This window comes from Haliaeetus leucocephalus, unplaced genomic scaffold (genome assembly GCF_000737465.1).
Source record: "Haliaeetus leucocephalus isolate CR32 unplaced genomic scaffold, Haliaeetus_leucocephalus-4.0 Scaffold140, whole genome shotgun sequence".
In the NCBI taxonomy this organism is placed as follows: Eukaryota; Metazoa; Chordata; class Aves; order Accipitriformes; family Accipitridae; genus Haliaeetus; species Haliaeetus leucocephalus.
In genome coordinates this window covers 15,699,193-15,723,517 of record NW_010972576.1, presented here as the reverse complement: position 1 = coordinate 15,723,517, position 24,325 = coordinate 15,699,193, and the positions used below count along the sequence as shown (strand labels likewise).

At 40.2% G+C, this 24,325-nt stretch overlaps 1 protein-coding gene across 1 annotated transcript in view; it reads right to left on the bottom strand.

Moving 5' to 3' along the window:
- The window catches only part of EGF (epidermal growth factor), a 62,354-nt gene extending 40,477 nt beyond the window's left edge, over positions 1 to 21,877 (bottom strand). Inside the window, exons 1-6 of the mRNA XM_010586250.1 lie at positions 21,682 to 21,877; positions 12,257 to 12,388; positions 7,704 to 7,903; positions 6,536 to 6,717; positions 3,290 to 3,520; positions 1,502 to 1,704 (exon numbers count right to left, since the gene is read on the bottom strand). Coding sequence (XP_010584552.1) covers positions 1,502 to 1,704; positions 3,290 to 3,520; positions 6,536 to 6,717; positions 7,704 to 7,903; positions 12,257 to 12,388; positions 21,682 to 21,808 — 1,075 coding nt within the window. The 5' untranslated portion in view covers positions 21,809 to 21,877. The remainder of the gene's footprint in view (positions 1 to 1,501; positions 1,705 to 3,289; positions 3,521 to 6,535; positions 6,718 to 7,703; positions 7,904 to 12,256; positions 12,389 to 21,681) is intronic.
- Between the last annotated feature and the right edge of the window lie 2,448 nt (positions 21,878 to 24,325).

Here is a 24,325-nt window from a genome sequence, read left to right as displayed (position 1 = left end):
CCTCTATGTTGTTTGGTCAGTTGTTCATACCCAAGCAAACTGGTGACAAAGCTGTTCCATTAAAGCAAGAATACTCTATGTCTGCTTTCCAGAGATCAGAGAACAATATATTATTTCCCTGGACACCCTCCACTTCCTACTGCCTCAGCAGGAATCCTCAAGGAGGGTAAGCTATCCATAATCAACTACCTTCTTTTTCTGATCCACAGTGAAAGGCAGTGACATGACCACCTCATACTGTAGGCTGCAACGGATATCAATTAAAGAGACCCAAGGCTCTTATTTCATAGTTGTTATGGTAACTTCAAGTCTGTCTAAAATAGCCTGACTCATCATCCAGCCATATCACAGCAAAGACGAGACATCCACAGTATCACTTGTAGGACATACTATGCACTTAAAAACCTTCAGTGCCCTAATCATCAGAGGTGTTTGGATGCAGATTAGAATAAAACTTCCAGAAGGGAGCAGACACTTGATGAAGATAATCTACATGAAGGATTAAAAAGCTGTATGCTTTTGTGCATTTAGCAGGAAAGTATAAAAACATCTTTGTGTAAACAAAGGGAAGAGAAGGAGAAAAATCACATTTATCGGCATGTATATCCAGATTAATGAAATGAGAAGTTCATGCTCAGCACACTTCCAGCCTGACACTCCAGCTGGAGTTACACACACCAGCTGGAACTGTGGATCACTGCAGTTAAAGGAAACTTCTTCCTTGAACTTAGAATGATAGAATCATAGAATCATTTAGGTTGGAAAAGACCTTCAAAATCATTGAGTCCAACCATCATCCATGCCCACTAAACCATGTTCTGGAGTACCCTGTCTACGTGCTTTTTGAATACCTCCAGGGATGGTGACTCAACCACTTCCCTGGTCAGCCTGTTCCAATGCCTGACAACCCTCTCAGTAAAAAAAATTTTCCTAATATCTAACCTAAATCTCCCTTGCCTCAACTTGAGGCCATTTCCTCTTGTCCTGTCTCCACCCACCTGACAGAAGAGACCAGCACCCACCTCACTACAACCCCCCTTCAGGTAGTTGTAGAGAGTGATAAGGTCTCCCCTCAGCCTCCTTTTCTCCAGACTAAACAGCCCCAGCTCCCTCAGCCGCTCCTCATAGGACTTGTGCTCCAGATCCTTCACCGGTTTCGTTGCCCTTCTCTGGACACGTTCCAGCACCTCAATGTCTTTCCTGTAGTGAGGGGCCCAAAACTGAACACAGTACTCGAGGTGCAGCCTCACCAGTGCCCAGTACAGGGGAACAATCACCTCCCTGCTCCTGCTGGCCACACTATTTCTGATACAGACCAGGATGCCGTTGGCCTCCTTGGCCACCTGGGCACACTGCTGGCTCACATTCAGCCGGCTGCCAACCAGCACACTGACTTCACCGAGGCCTGGAATTTTGCCAAAGAAAATTATTATTGTGAAAAATCAGAGTGTATGACATTATTATTCTCACACATACAACTGTATCATTACAGTTTACTTACCAAAATCCTGAGAATCTGTTCTTGCACCTGGCTGTTTAAATGGATGTACAACTTTTATCTCCACTGGCGGAAAAAATGATGGCTTCAGGCTAATTGTGACTACAACCTTTCCAGTATACTTGTTGGCTCTCCATATCATACCAGATTTCAACTCTGAATAGTACAGGTGCTCAGCAAAGAGAGACATACCAAGCAATTGATGTCTACAACAAAGAGAAGATAACACAAAGTGGCACATTACATGATCCCTATATATTTACTCAGCCATACATTTTCTGAGCATCTAGTTCAGTCAAGTTCACTGTAAATAACCTTTGTATTCTTATATATCTTATATTATCTTGTATATATGAGAATCAGATGAGGTGTCAGAGACATTCCCATATAATCCACCACCCAGAATCCTGCAGATTTGCAAGAAATAGATGCAAAATGGATAACCTGCATTTCTCACAGGTTATATTGTCCTGTGTACAACAGGTCCTGTTGTTCAGGACTGACTCAAATGACAGAGAAAGCCTAGGTATCACCCTGCTTCTGGAGAACCCAGCAACTAAAATGGACACTTGCTTTGTTAAAGGATGTAGGCCAGATAAATTCTCCCATTTCCCAATTTCCAGTGCCTGCTCTGACACTTCTGCCTGTCCCAGGAAATTAGGGTGGAGATGAAGGAGTAGGACGTTCCTAAAATCCATCTTGCTGCTTCTCCTATCACAGGAATTTATTTTCCATTTGCTGGTCAGTTATAGCAGCCAGCAGGAACCACAGAAGGGTCCAGTTTTAAATAAGAGGGAAAGCAGAAAAATACTGAAAGAGGGATTTTGGGCCTCCACTCTCCAGTACGTATTCCAGGTAGAAAAAGGAGAATCTACATCATCCAGGCTCAAAGGGAAAGTGTTGATATCCTAGTGAACACCAGCCAACTTGAAGGAGAAAGGGTAGAGAAAAATCCAATGTGACAGCTGGCAACATAGGGAGAAACCAGCTTTGTGTTCATCATATGCAAATGGTGTGCTGCATATTTAAAGCAGGAGGCTGGCGAAACCACGTCTTTTTCTCATTTTGCCGTTGGCAATCCCTATTACACATATGCTGATCCAGCCATACCGACACAGAAACTGCAGTGCTGAGCACCTTGCTGAAAACACACCTGCCACAGAACATCTGTATCACTGCAAAGCATGAAGGCCAAATATTAAAGGCATCCAAAAGCACAGGAGTCTAATAGCCCCCTGTGCTTAGCCCCGGCACCGGGGATCAGAGGGGAGCAAGTCTGTTGCGTAGGACAGTTTTCGCCACATCTGCTGACGCTTGGAGAGCCTGAGCGCGGGCCTGAGCCTCTCCTCCTGGCAGCGCAGGAGGACAACAGGCTTAGAGGAGAATGGGAAAGACCTGATCTAGCTCAGTCTCTTGAGTACAGCTCAGACACCTGAGCTCACCCACTGTGACCTTGGACAAATCATTTAATCTCTGCTTTTGGCTTCTCTGTCTGCAGAAAAAGGCCACTGATAAACACTCAGAGAGGATTTCTACGGATTAAGTAGTTATCATTTGCTGAAAAGCTTGGAGGATGGAGAGTACTGAGTGGCAGTATTATCCTCACAACAGTGACTTTTTTCCATTTTTCTATCAGTAGTTTCAGATTTACAGTTACAGGCCATTTGCACTACACTTTATACTCCTTATTGTGTTATGAACTGACAAAATAAAAGGGACAATGAGGAAGAGAGCTTAACTGCATCCCCAGGAAATGAGCATTTCATTTCTGACAAGCTCAGGAAAACTCACCGGGCAGAATTTTTGAGCAAACGAACAGCTCCGCCATCATAGTTGCACGATCCAATATGGGAAATCTCTTTCCCGTGGCCATGTTGGATCCAGTAGATCCTCGTGTCAACCAGATCTAGTGAGATGGCCTTTATTTTTACTGTGGTTCTTAAAACATTTCTCACATCACTTCCACTGATGGACACTCGGTGTATGCTGGAAACTGTACCATCTGAAGACCAAAATAATAGCCTGCAGGCAAGAGAGGTATGTTTTGGAAAAAAAAAAAGAACAACAAAACCAAAAAACAAACCCCACATTTGCAAGATCACATCACTGCTACACACTCCTTGTTTAGTTGTTCCTATATACAGAATTTTTCAGTCTTACCACACTGCTTTCAGAACCAAAATTAATAATAAAGCAAGGGACTTAATACATACTCACCTATTTCAGGAAAGCCCCCCAGACATCTCCACTTAACATAGCTCTTTGAAGAATGGAAATAATTTTTGACAACAAAGTGTTGTCTGTTTCACAGAAGCAATGTTACCACTGAAGTTTTGTTACAGTTTTTTTCTTATTTTAATAAATTTCTATCAGAGACTATATGACTGTTCAAGGAAGCAATGAGATACTAGAAATTTCTCTCAGGTAGGTCAAGCAGGAATCAGCTCAGCTTAACCATGAAGCGCTATTGTCTGTCCCTCTCCTTTGTTTGGCCATGCAGTCAGAGAAGGAATCTGGAATAACCTCTCAAATCTACGGATAACTCCTGCAAACTTGGAGAAAGGCATGTCTTTGAGGCAGATCCACATTGCCCTCTGCCTCTGGGAAGAATCTATCTCCAGAAACTAGTTGAGCACATCACTTAAGTGCTTAACTTAAAAATACCATTTCTATGATTGTTCTCATTTCTTTCTACCTTCCTGCTGGTTATAGCAGACAGACTATGCTGTTATTAAATTAAGACACAGTCAAAATACAGCTCCAATACTCAAAACAGTTATGCACTGAAACTACTTATATGTCAAGTTATTCATGGATCAGACCCCAGATTTACCGATGTGACTAAGGTTAACAACAGTTCTTCCAAAATGGCAAGTTATCCCTCATTTATGTATATTTTATTTTTTAATGTTTGGGTTTAGATTCTTTGCCTGGGTTTCTTATGCACAAAAATTCCAAGAAGCATCATCATTTTGCCTTGTCTCCACAAAATTGCAGAATTTATACATACAAAAAAATGTAGCATAAAGCCAGCTTTACTATGTTTATTTTAAGAATTTGTTAAAGGCCCCAAAATGGATTAGATCTCCCTGGCAAGGGACTATACCAAACTAGTGAGAAGAATCAGCCCCTGCGTCACAGCTTTTCCTCACATTATATAGTCTATATAGGTTATTAATGTAGAGGTGAAAACATGTTTCCAGAAGGATAGCCCAATTTTATACTGCCTTTTTAAAACATTTTATTAATATCTGCTTGCATTTCTAGAGCACCTGTTATTTAGGAAATGTCACTACTTTGGAAGTTTGGAGAAATGCTAGGATTCTCTTTTTACAGATAAGGAAACTAAAAAACAAAGGTGGCTATAGGGTTATAGTCTCTATGCGAAAATTTTGCTAATCATTGAAGGGGCAGAATATGATATGAACAAACAGGAAGACAGAAAAAGAATGAAGATTAGAAACTGGCTTGAGTAATTGCCAGCCTTTACTGTATTTGCCTTCTATTTTTCTTTAGTTTTAATCCTTATTTTTTGGCATTTCCAAACACAATTAAAAAAAATCAAATCAATCTTACAGCAATAGTTACATTATTACTACTAAAATAATCCTATCACCGCTAATATCCAAACACATCTTTTGAGAAAAACTTTATTATTCGGGTATCACATTGACCTTCATTACTTAAGAGTTGCACACATTTGAAGGAAGACATTGTTAATATCAGATTTAGTTCATGCTTACACCTGTGCACATAAACATACTGGGCGTTTTAATTGACTTTACATTAAAAATAGAGCCCTCAGAGTTTTCATACAAGGAAATTACCATAGGGCATAAAAATGATGTCAGACTTCTTGGAGTCTACTTTCTTTACAGTTTATCACTGGCCTACTGGCCTCCCTGTAAGCACATGAGTACAGCTTTTAAGCATGGTGAATCACACCTGGGTGAATATAGGCAATTGAATCTCCCCAGACTTTTGCCTAAGTTCAGCAAATATATTCTTATAATGCCAGTAACATGTGTTTCAGTGGCATTTGACGGTGGCTTTAAGGACTTGTGAATATTTCCAAGACTGGCAAATACTACATTTGAAAGAAAAAACAGGAAAAAAAAAAAAAAATAGGCTGATGTTCAGGCCTTTAAATCCTACCCAAATGACAAGACTCCAATGAATACTAGTAATGCTACTAGTGGTTTATGTATAAATGTACTAGGAAAAGACACATAAGCCTTAATATTAAAACAGTTTCACACACTGCTGAGCAACTTTATTGCAAATCAGAAGTGGCAACAGAAACATGCTTTTGCTGTACTAAAGAGAAGCATCTCAAAGTCTGCTCAAGCTTTTATTTTGCAACTTTAATGGAAGAGGTTTATGAGTAAAGAGAAATTACCATGGAGAGACCACTGTGACAATTCATACTGATAATTCCTGAGGAGGCCAAATCTCTTATGTGAGCATGGTTCTCAGCGTAAATGGCTTGAAGCTGAAAGAAGCACCTTTATGAAGGCCAAACTACTAGTGACACAAAGTAGCAACAGTAGATTCAGAACCAGTATTCAGAGCAACTGACAGAGTGACAAGGGAAACAGGAGCAAAACTGTAAGTTTAGACCTTTTTTCAGAAAACATAGCAATTTATATTCTGTGTGTGCCAGGTTTGCAACACAAGGGACTCCCAGCATTTGCAGGCATCATTCCCCTTGTTGCTCCAGTCCTGCTTTCTGCTGCCTTTGAGAAAGGACCAGCAATGCTTCTTTTCCCTCAGCTCTCCTCACTAGCAAAATTTTCCCTGATGACCAGGAGGTATAGATTCTGCATTAGACTTCAGTGGGCTTTTTCCCACGCACTTCTCTATTTATCTCTTATATGCTTATTAATCTTTTATCCTCTTTTGGCAAAGTTCAAGGAGGTATTGGACTGTAGATAATACACTGTGCACAGACTAGCCCAGCAGCCTATAAACCACAATCATTGTACCTTGCATATTTTGAGTCCACTTCAATGAAATTACTAACCTAGTCAAAATTACCTTTGCTCAGCATCAATAGTAATCCTTGTGGGATGACCAACATCTCTTAGAAGAACTCTGCGTTTCTTCCCATTCATGTCTGTTGCTTCTATGGTTGCTTTCTGTCTATTGGCCCAGAGAATGTCTTGATTTATCCAGTCAATAACAAATCCCGAAATGCCTTTGTCTATGTAACATAGTCTCTGTAAAAAAAAAAAAAAAAAAGTTAACAACAAGAAGCATCCTAATGATTACCCTAAACTTGACTTTCAATATAGGGAATAGGGTGCCAGACTGAAGGTTCCCATTTCATTCCTTTGCCTGTTTCATTTTCTCTCAGACCTGTAGATATTTCTCTTTTGTATTCTGTAATCACTTTCATTTGGTCTTTGTACTTGCACATACACCTTATGAACTGAGTGACCCCCTGTGAAAGGGGAAAGTGTTGTCCATAAGAAATACATTGGACTGATCTTTTAGCTACAACTTCTTGCATTTGGCATATCGTTAAGCACCCAGATCTGTACTGTTACAGATGGAAGACTTCCTAACACACTCTTGCTGGACCCTGATCCTTAAAAATCAACGTAAAATACCTCAGTGAAGACTCCACATGGGTACACGAACACTGGCAATCTCTCTCAAACAAAAGAAGGCTCTCACAGCATTGAAGTTCAGCCACAACAGCCTGTCTGTCCTACTTAATCTGCCAGATGCAATGAACTGCACCGCTTTTTCTGAACAACGGATGAAGTGCTAAAAGAAGCATTTTTGCAACCATAGAAACCAATAAAAAGTTTGAGAAAAAATGAGTAGGAATTCAAGCACATTCTTCTCATACCATTTGTGCCAGTTTGAGTTACAGTAATCTGTAAGACAAACTTCTATAATGCCAGGGATTAATTTAAAACTGATAGAAACATTATTGACTTCAAAGCTTTAGTTTGCCTGAATTTCCTCTCCTTCCTCCCCTTTACTTGATCCACAGAAAATACTAAATGTACTGTGAATGCCAGTAAAACAGCCTAGACTCAGGACCATAACTATTGCAACAGCGAAGACTATTAAATAAGTCTGAAGTGCTCACCAATGAACAGGAATGGCAGAATTGTACCTGAAAAGCAGGTGGTTTCCATAAAGGATTTTATGCCCATTAACTTGGAGAATTCCAAAGAACTGATTACTTTACCTCTCGTTTTGTGCCATTCAGGTGAATTCTTTGAAGTAGTCGCCTTTCAGAGTCTACCCAATACACTTTCTCTTCTGTATAATGAAAATCCATAAGCGTTGACTGACCAGTATCAGCCACCAATCTTTCGTGATTGGTCCCCTCAGTGTCAATTCTAAAGATGGCATTTCCATGGCTAAAAAGTAGGAATGGTGCAGGGTCTGGTGTGGTGAAAACAAAAAGAGACCAATTAATAGATAAGCATTGCATTTTTGCTGAATTAAGTTCTCATCATTATTATACTAGCCAAAGAGAAAGTTCAGGATCTAACCATCTCTCTCATATTTTAATGATAACTTTCTAGGCATATCACAGAGAACCAATAAGATATAAATGTAATGGTCCTTTTGCATTTAATGCTGAATGCTAGGTCAAAAATCTGAGCCATGAAACTGGGATTGCAGTGGTCGTTACCACTAATCCCAAATCCTACAGCCTGGCTGGAAGTCAGAAGAACCATTGCATGCATGCCAACAGGGGTTAGAAGAACTATACCATGGATGCGTCACCAAGTTGAAGACCACTTCCAACTATTGTGCTGTAGCAAGATTTTGTCACAGAGAGGCAGTCTGGAGTCTCACTTTAACTATCTAAACAGGGAAATCGAAGATCCCAAGACAGGGCAAAGGAAGAAGGTAGAGACAATGGAGGTTTCTTGTGATCCAGAAGGCTGAAGGAAACCTAAAGACCTGTACTTAAAACTGCTACAGCTCAACAGCAACATCTCCTTCCAGACAAAAACTGTATTCATACTGAGTGAAGGGTAAAAGCTTATCAGTAACTTAAATAAAATATGTTAAAATGAAAGGTGTTCTAATTGTTCCCCAAACTCTAGAAATCCAATTAAGGTTGAAAGTGATGAGCAACTAGGATGGTCCAAATAGCCTTAATGCAGCCTTAAAACCAGGTGATAATTATGGAAGTACAATTAGTAGGACGTAACTGTTGGGGCTGCACATTACACTACCCCAGTTTTATCACGTCCTCTTTGTTATTTTTAGGGTATTGCCACAGGGCAGGGTTAAGATTGCCCAAAGAACCTCAACTGCATTTCCAAAGCACAATGGTTTTCATTTAGGCAATTTGAATATTATGGATGTCTATCAAGTGTGTAGCAAGGAAAGGAGTTTTTATGTAACCAGTCACATTTTAGCCTTCATTTAAAAAATGCCATGGTTTAAGGCCAGCTGGCAACAAAGCACCAGGAGGCCGCTTGCTCACTCCTCCCCCGCGGTGGGATGAGGAGGAGAAAATATAAAGAAAAGCTTGTGGGTCGAGACAAGGACAGGGAGGGATTGCCCACCACTTATGGTCACAGGCAAAAACCAGACTCAACTTGGGGAAAAAAAAAATCAATTTAATTTACTACCAATCAAATAAAAAACAAGGATAATGGGAAGTAAAACCAAATTTTAAAGCACCTTCCCCCCTCCCCTCCCTTCTTCCTGGCTCAACTCCACTCCCACAGGAGACAGTCCTCCATGAACTTCTCTGGCATGGGTCCTTCCCATGGGCTGCAGTTCTTCACGAACTGCTCCAGCGTGTGTCCCTTCCACGGGGTGCAGTCCTTCAGTCACAGACTGCTCCAGTGCGGGCCTTCCCATGGAGTCACGGCCATCTTTGGGGCATCACCTGCTCCGGTGTGGGGTCCTCCCTGGGCTGCAGGTGGGCATCCGCTCCCCCGCTCCCCTCCATGGGCTGGGGGGACACAGCCTGCCGTCTCACCACGGGCTGCAGGGGCATCCCCTCCTCTGGCGCACCTCCTCCCTTCCTTCTGCACTGACCTCGGGGTCTGCAGAGGGGTTCCTCTCACATTCCAATCCCCCCACTCACTACCGGTTCCCCTTCTTAAATCTGTTCTCCCAGAGGCGCTACCACCATCACTGATGGGCTCGGCCTTGGCCAGAGGCAGGTCCGACTTGGAGCCGGGGAAGCTTCTAGCACCTTCTCAAAGGAGCCACCCCTGCAGCCCCTCCCCCGCTACCAAAACCCCACCACACAAACCCAAAACAAAGAAGAAGTGGGGGTGGGGGTGGTGTTCCTAATTAAAAAAAAATAAAAAATTGGGGGTATGCAGCCTAGTCTTTAATTTACCACTAAAACAAAATTCAAAGAAAGCCCATTGTGGTGGCAATGGTGGGGATTTATAACATGGTTGCCTGAAACGACAGATCATGGCATACAAGTAATGCTCTAACCAAGTGACTTTGAAATGCAATTATTGATACAGAACCAACAGAATGACAGCTTTCAAGCCTGTCTAATCACTTGTTGAATTGATCTTCCTGCAATGCAGAAGCAACTCGCCATTTATCAGGGATGGATGTCATCAAAGATGCACTATCATCAGTTTTCTTGCACATATACTTTTGAAAATTAAATTGGTTTTATTGACCAGTTTTGCAACCTTTTAACTAAATATCTTCACTATTAGAATGAAACCTGAGGCTTTAAACTCAATAGACATCACTTCTACAAATTTTAGCCAGATGCTCCACCTTCATCACAGTTGCAAAGCTGTTTGATTTAACACCTTTCACAGCAGAGGAATGAGACCAATTTTGGTTTCTCCAAGTGAAGAAAGTTCCAACAAGTACCCAAGACGTAATTTTCTTCTGTTCACAATGAAGATGATCAGCGCCCTATTTCTATACTAACAGACTGGTTTGTATCTCAAGTTTTCAAGCTATCACCCAGTTATAACAGCTGCTTCTAGGATTTATAGTGATTCCTTTTTTTCTGCTGCTATTTGCACTGAGCAACCCCATGTGAGAATATTTAAACTATGAAGACTTGCTTTATGTAAATGGTAAATGAATGGTGAAGTGTAGCAAGGTTGGTTTATCTCAGGAATTTGACAGCTGTACTGCCTGCATTTTTGCCAATTAGTTGACCAAGAGCATTTATATACTTTGGTTTTGTCCTTTCCACTCTCTGAATTTCTTATCAGGCACCCATGAATGAGGGCTGTAAATGGAACAGGGACCGAACATATGTAACTTTGACTGCAGAGGCACCAGTCAGATTTGGGACTTAATTTTATCAGGGGTTTAATGAACAACACCTGCACCAAAGAGTTTCCTGTCTTTAAAACATGAGGGTATTTCACTTGGTGTACCCCCAACGAAAGGGTTTATTCCTAGCATGAGGGTTCCTTATTTATTACAGTAGCTCCTGAACCATCAGTCACTTTCTACTCATGCTATAAATGTTAGTAATAATGTTAAAAAAAGTTGAAGTCCTCCAATATTGAGGTAGGATTGTTCTTTGAAAGATACCTGTGCACAGATATCACTGTGAGGTAACATGTTTGTTTTCACTTCTCTTCAGTTCAGAAGTGAAGAGTTTACAAAACATTTGATTAAAAAAAAAATTAGAAATACTATTTAAGGGGCTAGAGATGTTTAGGCAGGAGTACAAAAAATCCAGCTCGGGTCTTTGTGAGTCATGTGTTGCTGTCAATAATGATGATTCTAGGAGCTGACTGAAGTGATCCTGTTGGTGCCAATTTGGGAGCTATGCAGAATACTTTTGGTTATGTTCATGGTCCCAAAGGCTACGTGCACAGGGACTCAAGTACATCTCCTACTTACTTCTTGGGTCAGAAACATGCCCTGTCACATCCCATCTCTGCATTAGCAAGAGTCCCAGGTAAACATTAGTCAGAAAAAGAAAACCTGAACTCCTGGATCCAAAGCATATCCCAGACAGGAACCAAAACCAGACATTCAGGAAACCAAGGTGGAGAAGTGAGAGGTGAACTTCAGAGCACTCCCACCTCATATTCTAGATGCAATATAGGGTTATACCAATCAATAAAATCCAACTAGATTTTTTTCCCTGGGTAGCATCAGTTGAGGACAAAATGAAGGATATTCAAAGGCCATAACTGTGGATATTTTTCTCTTAGAGGGGCTAAAAACTTTTAAAATGTAAATGCATCTTACACATTCAAAAATCAGTTTATACACTCAGGACAGAGCAAGGGGGAGAAAGAACTCACAGTAGCACTCATGTTTATTCAGAAACTGCCAATGGACCAAACGAAAAATAAGGACTTCCTGCTTACAATTTCACAGCACTGTGAACCTAAACACACTGGAAAGACATCAACACCAACAGACTGAAAGAGGCAAAGGTAGCAAAATCTTGTGTAGTGCCATGTTTTCCTGGAAGTAGTAAGGATGGGGTAAGAAAGTTTACAGTTCTGAGCGCACAGGGAGAGTATGTCTACTAAACAAGAAGTCGTTGTTTAGTTTTATTTGTTTGTTTTCATCTGTTCATTCATCTCTCCACCACCATACTTCCCATTCTTCACCATCACTCTTCTGTGGCACCCACTTTTGGCCTTGCCATGTACCCACACAGTAGAAGAGGCAGTTTTTCTATCAGCAAACAAGAGCACCCCAGTTGCTGTCCAGTAGGAACTAGCTGGGCATGGTTCACTTTGAAAAATAATGCTAACTAAATCTCTAAAGCTCTTTTTTAGTCATCAAAAAAGAAAATGACCTTACCGTTCACATAGCAAGACCGTTTGTCAATATCCAAAGTGTAGCCGGGCTGACAGGAGCAGATGTAGGACCCTGGAACATTGATACAGGTTTGGCCACAGGTTCCCAAACCACCTTCAAGGCATTCATCAATATCTGAAACATGGTTTTGAACAGATCAGGAAAATTCAGCCAGCAAAAGCAGCAAAGAGCAAAGAGAAAGGATACCCTTGACATAGTTATCTAATAATAATTGGTCACAAAATTTAATATCCCATCATTAAAAAAGGAGAGGAGGATGGCTGTATTGCTTCAGGCATTCATTTCAGAATTATTGTTTTGTCCGTTGTCACACGCACAGCGATTGTTATTCTTTTTAAGAAGACTGTCCAGGGAAATTGCCATTCTCCCGAGTGTCTGGGCACTCTGGTCCCTCCGTGATTGCCCAAACACAGGGAACAGACTTGTCTTGTACTCCATTTCTGTGATTTGCGTTATCGTTTGCTGTGCAAATGCTGCCTGCAGCTGCTTCCTTCTATCTTTATCCCTCTTTCCACAGTAATAATTCTGCCAACAAATTAACAAACTTTGCAAAACAGCAAAGCAGCAGACAGACTGCCACAGCACTGAGTTCCATATTGAGCTCATTTTGGTTTGAGTCAAATCTCAAAAACACATACAAAACACTAAAAAGCCCACTATATTCTGATAGCAACAAGCCCAAACCAAAGCAACAAGCAAACTAATTAGAAATTGGGGGGTTAACTTGTAGATTAGGCTAGAGCCTTTAGGAATTAAAAGATATTTGATGTATTTTTGGTGTTTTATCAGGGCTTGAGGCAGTAACTATTAATTAAGTCCTAAATTAAGGACTTTATTTTTCAAAAAAAGGTCACCACCGAGTAGCATATTTTACACTAAGGGCAAAAGAAATTAACCCTTTTGGCAGTACCATGGATGATTGTCCCAGAAAATTTAGATAAATTTCAGTTCCTACTAAAACCAAATGCATCCGATAGTAAATTCCCAAGGTGCTTAACATCTGGCAGTACCATATCCTGGTATATTTCTTGTATAACCATTGCGAGGGTTGCTCTAAGGAGCAGCTTTTTCCCTGCCCAAGATCTATTTTATGTCAGTGGCTTTTGTTCTGGGTTTTATTGTCTGACTTTGCACATGCAGGAAAAAAGGAAATCAACAGAAATTATTTTAGAGACACATTCGATTAAGTCACTAAAGGACATCAATTCATAACCAGAACTACATATACGTATTGAGTTTTTTCCAAGTATAGCTCACAACAATTTTTTTTTTCTGTATTCGTGATCAAGAATTTAAGGCAATGGAAGAAGAACTTCTCCTTCGATAACTTATATGATCATTTGAATCAAGTGCCAATTATCACAGTGCTTCAGGAGGTCTGTGAGTGTTAGGTGTGGATTCCCCTAATTCAAAGAAGGTCAGAAATGGCACCTCATGATAACTACGAGGAACTGCAATTTAACCAACTCACACCAGCACTTTGAAAGAAACTTTCTCTCTCAGTAACCTAGGGAGAGCTAAGCAACCAGATCTCTGATATCCCATGCATCTGGGAACCTGTCTCCTTTAACTGCTTTAAGAAACTATGTGCAGAAGTGTTTAGGGGTTTCTTCTGTGTCAGGTATCAAAGTTGTTCAAAAAAATGTCAGTGTTTTACAGCCATCTGACATGTCTGTACAGACTAGGGAAAGTTTTCATGTTGTTTTCAGAGTTTTCCCACAACTTTATGTTCCACATAACAGATGAACTAATTTGACAATGTACATGCAACTGATTTCTGTTGAATAGATTATGAAGGTAAAGCAGAAGCATTTTCAGCAATTTAATTCCATAAAGCACTCTAATTCTAACCCACAATCTTCTTCAAACAATCAGCTTTCAGGAGCATATTTTCCCACACGTACTTGGGATGTACATGCCATTCTCCACAGCATTAAAGGAGTAACTCCTCCAAATCCCTTCTAGAAAGGTTTGACTGGTTTAGAAGTTTGTTAATGGGCTACAGAAACCGTGAGCTCCAGGTTACCAGTTTAAAACCAGCTACGCCTGGCTAACATTGCCTGGATGTCATTAAAACTAAAGGGCACTTTGATAGCCCATACAGGAGGGCTTTGACAACCTCAGCTCATTGTCACAGCTGCTGTCACTGTTAACAGAGATGTGAGGGAGTCTGCAGGCATGAACACTACTGTTTGTATCTCTCCCTGATGCACTGGTTTTCAATTGGAGTAACTGGCTGACTAAGCTGGACAGTTAATCTGATCTTTTCACCAGTACACAAGCAGGTGCAAGACTGTTGATAAAGGCTATAATGTAGTTTATGTTAGTCAATATACTTTTATGATAATAGTGGCTTGTTAAATAAACCTGATTTTATTTCTCTGAGGAAATCACAAGTATGGGTGATAAAGGCAACTGTGTAGATGTAAGATTGCTAAAGACAGATTGTTTGACTAAGCAATGTGAAACACTGATGAAAGAACTATTATTCAGTCACAATAAAGAGCACATTAAATAAGAAAAAGAAAGATAGGCCTGACCTACAGATTATACCTGGAAGTCTGCTTACTCTGAAAGGATTTGTGTTCATACTGGACAGAAAACTGACTTCTTAGCATGTTACTGGGCAAGAAAATTCAAATCATAACACATATAAACACAGGAGACATGAACAGTGGGGAAATAATTTTACTTCTGTATATGGCAGTGGTCAGACTATATTGGCATGTTGTTTGTATTCCTCAGATATAGGTTGTTAAAGGATCCTGAAAAATTAGAAGGTGTATACAACAAGGATAAAAAGCCTGATCTGAGGGTAAGCAAAAGTGCCTTTTGGTGACACACTTAGAGTTCAGTCTGCTTAGATTATCAGAAAGAAGCTTGGGAAAAAGATTGGTCACAGTATATAAATACCTTCACAAAGAAAAAGTACCAGGTTTTCTAAAGGACATTATAATCTTTTGCAGAAAAGATTTAACAAGGACTGATGGCTGAGAACTGAAGCCAGGGGAATCAAATTTAGACATTCAATTCGCATTAAACAGGAAGTATGATTCACTAAGGGGACTAGCTACCGAGAAAAACTGTGACGATGTGAAAAACATCAGTGGATATTCTCAAGTCAAGATCAGACTGGGAAGACATGCTTTAGCCAAGCACAGGTTACTGAGCTATGTACCAAGGTAACTAGACAATGACCTGTTATTTGCAGGACGGATTTTCCAGCTCTTTATGAGTGTACAAAACTGACTCTCCATGAAAGAGCACGCTGATTGATCAGGCTACAAGAATTTACACTGCCTCCCCAGTAATTGTACTTGAAGAAAGGATTTCAGAGTTATCAGTCTGCCCATTTTCACCACCACCAAAGTTCACATAATAAAGCAAATCCCACACATACTGAAAAGCAAGCAACCGCTCCAGCTGAAGAAAGGCTGTAGTGGAAGAATAACCGCCCCATAAAGACAAGGGGCACAGCAGCGACAGGCAGCTTGGCCACCAGAGAATGCCTCTTCCAGTGGTAAACAGGAAGCGCCAACAGACACAGCGCTATTGTAAAACACGCCGCAGCGCTGTGATCATTCAGCTTTTATGGCACTAACAATGGAAGGGGGTCCTATGCTTAACATGCTCTCTTCTTTGCTTAAAGTACCAAAAAAAAAAAAAAAAAAAAGGCTGTTTCTTAAGGTTTAGGAGAACTCGATCATAAAACCATGCATCAGGTGTAACTAGCAGTGCCTTCACCTGCACTCTTAGTGCCAAAGCAAAGCACGAAGTTGCATCCTGCTGTAGCTGTTTTACGTGTCCTGGCAACCACATCCCCCAGTGGGAACTTTACCCTGTGAAAGAAATCGGCTTAGTGAACACAAAAGCTGTCTGCAGCGCCCTGACAGCCAGCCCTGAAAGGAAGAATGAGGTTCTGCTCAGTTCTCAAAGGCTTCTTTATGCAAAAAATGCCTTGAGAATCAGCAAAAACGATGAATCATGTCATCATGATGTTGGCAGCTCTCAATGACTTTGCATACAAATATGCTACTTTATTGAGAGTCCTGAGAAATGCTCTGATTGCAGAAGGTGAAGCATTAGTATGCCTGGCGGGGATACAGAGAAACCACAGTGAACCAGAACTTGCGTTTCATTATGGCCCCAAATACATACATTATATACATAAAATATACATGTGCAGATACACACACTCAAATAACCTCACTCAAATTTGGTTTCTGTGGAGTTGGACTGGGGATTAATTCAATCTGCTATATCTAGCCACCACCATAATCTTTTCAATAAGGTTTCATCACCCAAATTTCATCTGGCTTACAAAGAAAGCAGCCCATCCCTTTTATCTATTTTGTTAAAAGCATACAGCTTAAAGAAAAAAAAATACCCAGAAATGGAAAAAGATGCTTCATCAGCAGGTCACAATAAAATAGGTGAGACATGGCTCAGTATCTTCTCTTGCTAATTTTGAAAGAGGTTTAAAGTACAACTTGATCACTCAATTTTTGAGAGGATAGAGCCTGTGAAGTGCTCAAATATCGTGGTAAGAAATACAATGTGATTACAATAAGGTGGTTATCAACTCCCAGACTCTTCCAGTCCAGAGCCACAGAGGTGGTCATATCACAGATATGACAGTGAGAGCAATCATATGATTTAATCAAGTATAAAGTAGAATCAAATTTAGAATTGAAATAAAATTCAGAAACCACTTGTAGATATCTTGAAGAGAAATGGTAAAAAAGATCAAGGCACTACAATATCTTTCATTTTTTACCTTTCTGGACTCAGATCTCAAGGGTTTGGACACTATAATGGAAAAAAAATATATATTGGTTTTGTCTTTGAAATAAATTCTATGTGCAAATTAGTAACTACAAAATGGACCACCACTTCCCAGATCAGGCAACTTGCAACATACTGTTACGGGCTTGACTTTCAAAGATGAAGTTCATAAGGCTATCATCTGGCCCTCTTTGAAAGGCATCAGCAAATACTGTCATCCAGCTCCCTCTAAAATCAGGTTTCAATTTAGATACTAGAAAGTAGTCAGTTTTATTTAAAACAGAACACAAAATTAATATCTGCTATTTTCCACTGAGCAAAACAATGATGAGTCTTGCAGTATTAGTCATTGGTCCTGGAGTCTGCCCCTAAGTCCTCTTCAGGATTAAGCTTCATGTGATATGTGACACCATTTCTGTCATTTTTGTAACTTATTTGCCTCCTCCCTATTTTGATCTAAGTTTTTACAGCTAAAGATAGTATTTGTCCACATTCAGCTGTATCCAATTTCCAGAGAATTCAATGGGAATCTTCTCCTGAATTGGTCTGTGGGTTCAGACCCCTGTTCAAGAATTCCTGACTACTATTTGGCAGCAATATTTTCAAGCATGTTTCCCTAAGGCATTATAATATGAAGTGAGCTAGCTGGAAGACAGCTACTGAAAGCAAGGAAACAAGCATGCGTCGACTGCAGCTTTTCTGGAGGGATAGAGTGGGATCTCAACAGGTTTATCCCTATGTCATGACAGGGGTAGACAACACAGTTCCCCATTTCATTGGCTCTTACTGCTCCTTATGCGACACTTGTGAAGAAAGGATAGCTGTGAATTAGTAAGGCTTGGCCGTTTCATATTTCTCAGAATACAACATAAGAAGTTCTAACAGTGTGTCTTCAGAAGGCTGTATGGAGCAAAGTGAAGCCAGGATTTAGCTAATTAAAGTGGATTTAAAGATGTAATACAAAGCAGAATAACTTAATATTCTGCACCACCAGTGCTCCATGGCAGGAGAGTGGTGAACAGCAAGAAAGAAAGGAGGAAAGCTTGAGACACAGAAAGAAGCATGTGACCAAAAGGGCTGACCTAGATAGCTGCAGTTGTCACCTTCAGTTGCAGGCTGTAGCTCTGTAGGAATGTGCAGCATGTTAGCCCTGAAGAAGTGACAAAGTCTGATCAGTTAATGTCAGAAGTTAGTAGAGATGTGCAGAATTTAAGAACCTATGATTAGGTAAAACTTCAATAATGTGGATCATGTTTTGCCTTCTTCAAAAGCTTTTTTTACAATATCGTTGGGGTTTTTTTAAATAACTATCTTCCTTCACTTTTAAGACTTACAAAGTGAGTATTCAAAGTCAGCCCTGAAGCCAAAGTACACCTCCAGTCTTGCAGTATCCAGTACATGATATATTTACCTAGGGTAGCCCAAGACTAACAGTCACTAGTATCTAGTCTAAAATTGAAAATGCAGGGGGCTGCTTAGGCACTTTTTCAGATAAACAGTGCCATGTGGGAAACTTTTTGGTTTCGAGTGGGAAAAGCATCTATACATCATTAGAGAGTAAAAAATAGTGTTGATAAAGCCGTACTTCAGGAGGACACAGGCAACTGATTTCAACAGGCATAAGGCGCATCCCCTGATGTACCAGGTATGCTTACCCGGTCAAATATGTTAGAAATCAAAGCTCTCCCGGGATCAAATATGCACATGTTTTTACCTTGTAGGAATAATAACTCCTGTGTAGCCCAGATCATTTTTCTTTAGATGTAGAAGGTTCTATGTTTTCACCAGGTCTAAGACAGGTTAGTTATTTAAAGGTAACTGAGTCCCCAGTCCTGACATCAGCTTAAAATAAATTATTAAATCAAGATGGCAATGTCAAAACTGGCAGAAATGCTTCCAATTCTACCATAACTTGCCAATAAATTGGTATGTTCATTCACCAGACTAGTCTTGTTCTGACCTCATGATCTGTTCTACCGTACTTTCTGTCTTATAAACCTTGCTGTTGTGGGACACAGCGGCCCCTCTGAAAGGCCTCTCCTCTCTTGGCATACCAAGTCAGGAATCAAATAATCTCTCTTAAAATAACTGTATAAAATTATGTGAGATATTTAGGGTTAGATTTCATTATCCTTCCACAGGATGAGAAGGTCTTTGATCTTTGGATATCCCTAGAAATAAAAGGAACTAATTAAGAAGTAAGCTATTTAGCAATGTAAGAAGAGCACGACCTAGACCTTTATCTGTAGTGGCAATATGGAAAACAAATCTAGAAAAGCCTACACACTTTCCAGTAAGTGTGTGCCCTAACCAAGGGCAGACACCTTCTCAATTCAGGGTAGTCCTTATGGCTGGCAGGATGCCACCACGGTCACAGATGATAAAGAACATTTTACAATTGATATATTTATTACAGTTCAGCAAGAATGGTCGCCAAGCCACAGTTCAGCTTGCTGTCATTGTTCACAGTTCAGTGGTATGAGTCATGTCTCCCACTCACCACTTTTATCCCCTCTATTACCTTCAAAGTCTGCCTCCAGCTTCCTACCACTTGCTTCCACTGCACCCTCCATCTCACATAGTTAATGAACTAGAATATCATACATCCGCTCTTCTGCTCAGAACACGACGTGTATCCAGCACGCAGAGGAAAGAACAGGGGAAATCCATTCCATCAAAGCATCCTTCAGTCTTACATTTCATGTCAAAATTTCACCTTTGCTTAATCCCCTGTAACCCAGTGGTCTCTAATTAAAAAGATACCTTAGCACATCTCATTTTTCATTTATGCTATGTTACATGGAATTGCTCAGAGTATGTCATAGTAATGTTAGCTCTTATGTAAAAGACAACTTCTATTACTATTTCCTGCGGAGTTTGCTGAGCTACTGGCCATTCTGTTTTGGTGCTTTACCTAATTCCCCTCATTCGTACAGCAGCTGAATGTATCTAATTTTCAACAGAAAACACATTATGCAGGGCAGGTTATATCTCCATTAATGGAAGAGCAAAGTACACCAGTATACAAAATATGTCAACTGAAATAACAAATACATCTTTGCAGCCTTTTGAATGTCAATATTTAGAGTACATTTTGACTCATTAAACACTAGCCAAGCAATTCCCTTCATGTCAGTAGGATTCTCTTGTTATACATGAGCTCTTAATTGGACAACCCTGTAATGTAGAAGTCATAACAAATGCACATCCTAATTAACTTGTGGAAGCTACGTACATATCAGTAAATAGCATGGACCTATAGGAGAGGGTGTGTAAACTGCAACAGTTGCTGAGGATATGACATACACACTGCATATATTTCAGGTTGAGTTTACGGAGAACCAGGTCTAGTCTGGTCCCATGGACTGAATGGCCATCAACAGCAGAGAGGATAGATGCTCTCCTATGGGAACAGCTTCTGGTTTAGGTTGGCCTAAAGGGAATCCATTTTGTGCACTTTGAGAGTGCTCTGCAATGTGAAGACAAGCATAGTAAGAGGTGACAGTATGGAGATGCATTTCAGAAGTATGCTGCTCCTCATTTGAATTCAAGCATCAGTGTGGAAGCACCCTAGGTGTGTTTGGCTCTCAATTAAACCTTCAGTCAGGTTTATAATTTGTACACAAAAAATGCCTAGCTCCTCCTCTCTCAATACGAGAGCATTTAACATGCATACTTCTATTTTCTGCTTTCAAGATGGTATTTCTTGGCAGAATGCACAGAGGAGGCACCTGTTATTAAATCACTGGAATCATGTCAAGAACTGAGTCTGAGCCTCTGAAGCCCAAGCAATTTAAGGCAAAAGCATTAACTCCAAGTATTAGGTCTGTTTGCTTGAATCACTACAGAGCATTTCCGCATCTTCTTACTGCAAAGCCCACAACTTCATTGGTGCTGGCTTTCAAAAAAAACTTGGACTTCAAGGTAGCAGGGTAGGGAGAAGGGTTCTGTCATTCTTTGTCTTACACTTTGTAAAGAATAGGAACCTGCATTTTACATGTTCCAAATCACTTGGGGTGATTTTACTAATATTAGTGTCACACATTTCACCCAGACTTTAGTACTACAGTATCAAACACACCTGAGATTCATGTATTTTATGAGACATCATATTAAATATAAGCACACATATCCACATGCACCAATAAACATAGAATAGTTTTTAAAGTTATCCAGCCCACATCTAAATATATACTAATACATAATCATTAAAATACTCTTTCTATATGCATACAGAGAAACAACAATACATCTATACACAAACTTTACATATACAGAAGCATGAATATGTGCATGCACATGTATTGAAAGTACAGAGACACTAAAGCTATGGCGAGGAATTTTGGTAACTAGGGAACAGTTCAGATCTCTTAATGATCATATAAAAGTTTATCCTGCTTTCTGATAGTTAAACTGACAGACCAGTGACTGATTTCTGAAAAACAAACTAAATAAAATTAGTTCTGTTCATTATGAGAAGCAAAAGATATCAAGAAGCTGATTTATCAATTCTGCCAGTACAACACACAAGCAATCTGTAAAAAAACTCTTTGAAAATTATAAAGCTCAAGTAAGAGAATACAAATGTAGTTTTCTTAATCTGTGAATGGTCAGCAACTTACCTATACAAGCAGAGTTTTCAGTCTTTAATCTGTATCCATTAGGACAGTTCCAGTGCTGCAGAGCTGAGAGGCTGACAAAACCAATTTTAAAAACCACTGGCAAAAAAGCGACAAGGAAGAGAAACATAATCTTGAGGTTTTTTTGAACTGTCACGAGAGAAAAACTAGCTTGTATTCAGTCATATCCAGGACAAGATGAGCATGTGTAATCCCAAAAGGTTTCTGCAATCTCCCACTTTACACTCAGACATCTTATCACAATACCAAGTTTTATCTTTGCCTTGCTTTTCTTGTCACTTTAGCCCTTACTGTGTCTGACTACAACCTTGAAGAAATTCCTGGGAGATTTCTTCCACACACACGTTGTTTTTTCCTCTCTCTCTTTCGTTTCTTTTTTTTTTTTTCTTTTTTGGAAGCCAAGTATGAAATGCCTGACACTCTTGCCACAAATTTAACACAGCTTAAAAGCAATGCTCGCAAGGATCACTGCTAATTTCCTCGCAACAAGCAAAGCTGCTGTTTAAATCTTAAAAACAGCGAATTTGGAAAACTGTTCACCACAGCCCTCAGTGGAGTATAGGGAGTGAGATCTCCAGGTACCGAGCTTCTCCAAAATGCAGTTGCTTCTTACATACAAACTTGGACGGGCTCCTCTTTTCTTTTTAAAGCTCTGCTTGCCCCACCTCTTCTCTTTTTAGTGCCACTTGAGTGAACCCTGTGTTTGCAAATAGTAATGTGGTCAGTTCCTTACTACAGGGAACTGAGCCAGAATACAGATACCCAGCCACCCATAATAAATACAGTCTATTTAGAAAAGCAGCCCCTCCTGCTTGAGAAGTACCTGCGGCATGCCAGCTAAGTTTCGTTTCTCAGAGATTGTAGGCAGGTTTATACCACGCCTGTTCAATCATAATTAGTTGCATTCATTTTAATATTGTCATGCGTTTTACCACCAGAAATAAACTTTGTCATCAAAATATTCCATGCAAAAAGGGGAAAAAAAATCCCACTGGTTTCCCCAACATATTTCAACTGGAAATACAAATTGGCTTAAGGTCAAGTTCAGATCTAGGGTATGTGTTCGTAATTCTGATTTCAAAGGAGTTGCAATCATCTCTCTCAGGTCTGAATTTGGCTATTCTGCACTTCCAGGAAAATACCTGGGCAGAGACTGGGGCAACGTACTCCAAGTCTGCATCTCTCACTCATGTTGCAGTCAATTATATGCACACATCAGTGTTCTAAGAGGCTACTGTTGTGATGCAGTGCTCTTTACACCTGTTTTGCTGAGGTATATAAACTAGACAAATTGCAGGTGATCAAGCTCATAATTCTTCCAGTACTGAAAAAAAATCTCCTTTTCCCCAGTCCTTTGGCCCAGACCAGCAAAGCTCTAGAGCACATGCATAAGTGACTTGCTGAATTTTGAACGTGTTGAGATTTAAGCAGGTGTTTAAATGGTTGACTGCGCCAGCCAGGCTTTGTTGAGTTAACTACTGTGAGGCATTCTGGTTCTGTCACTTTTTTCTTTCCCTGTTTTTTAAAAATTCTGCAGTGTTGTGCTAGAATAAATACTAATACAACAGCTGGATACAGCAGAAGCATCAGACGGTAACCTACAGCTGTACAAGTTCCATCTCTGGGAAATCCCCCCCCGCCCTTCCAAATTTGTCTGAATCAATAAGAGTCCAGACTTGCACTGTCAGAAAATAAGCAGCATGAAACCTGATTGTAAATTGGACTGCTCTCCATTAAAAGCAACTGTTTCTTGATGTTTCTGCCTCTGTGTGTGCACATTCTGCTCACTCAATCTTCACTGCTACAGCTAATGCAACTAATTAAATCCGTACTGACAAATGGCAGCCACATTTCCATATACTCTGTTCAGAACCGAGACTTTCTTCTGCATGCTATAAAATACAATAACAGTAATGTAAATTATGCAGGGCCAGACTCATGCCAAACAGCATTTGCTTCTCCAAATAGTCGCCTGGAATACAAAAGGGCAACCAATGTGAAAGCACAGTATAATGCCATCCCATCTAGGATTACAGGATCCTGCCCAGGAGCTGTGGTATGTTCCACGTGAACCTCTTTTACTAATTCTGCAGCCGTCGGTTCCTCCTCACACAATTTTCTTCAGTGTTCAAGCTGGGAGCACACAACCTAAACGGCTCAAAAGGAATGTGTCACTTCTTTGTGAGCAACCACCAGCAAGCAGAGTGTTTGCTAGACCGTGAGGGTGGCCATCCCAGCACAGCCCTGACCTCTTCCAGGGCAGACTCAGACAAACTCACTGAAGGAGACAAAATTAATATGCTCTCGCTTTGCTATTAAAACCCAGAAGCAATTTCTGTCTTATTCACATTCTTTTAGTCTCTTATTTACACAAATTGTCTTTTCTGAACATCTCCTTCAATCTCCTCCCCCCACCCCCACTCCATTTCCTCTTATTGCCTTTACTCAAAACACAAAGGCATGTACCAGAATTTCTCTTTTTACTCTAAAGTAAAAATGAAGACAGAACTGTCTGACATGCCAATGCCACAATGACCTTTTCTGGAAGAAGAGATCCCCTCACTGCAGTCAGGTAAAGAATGGTTAATAAAGACATTAATTTTACCATCCTAGAACTATAGGAATG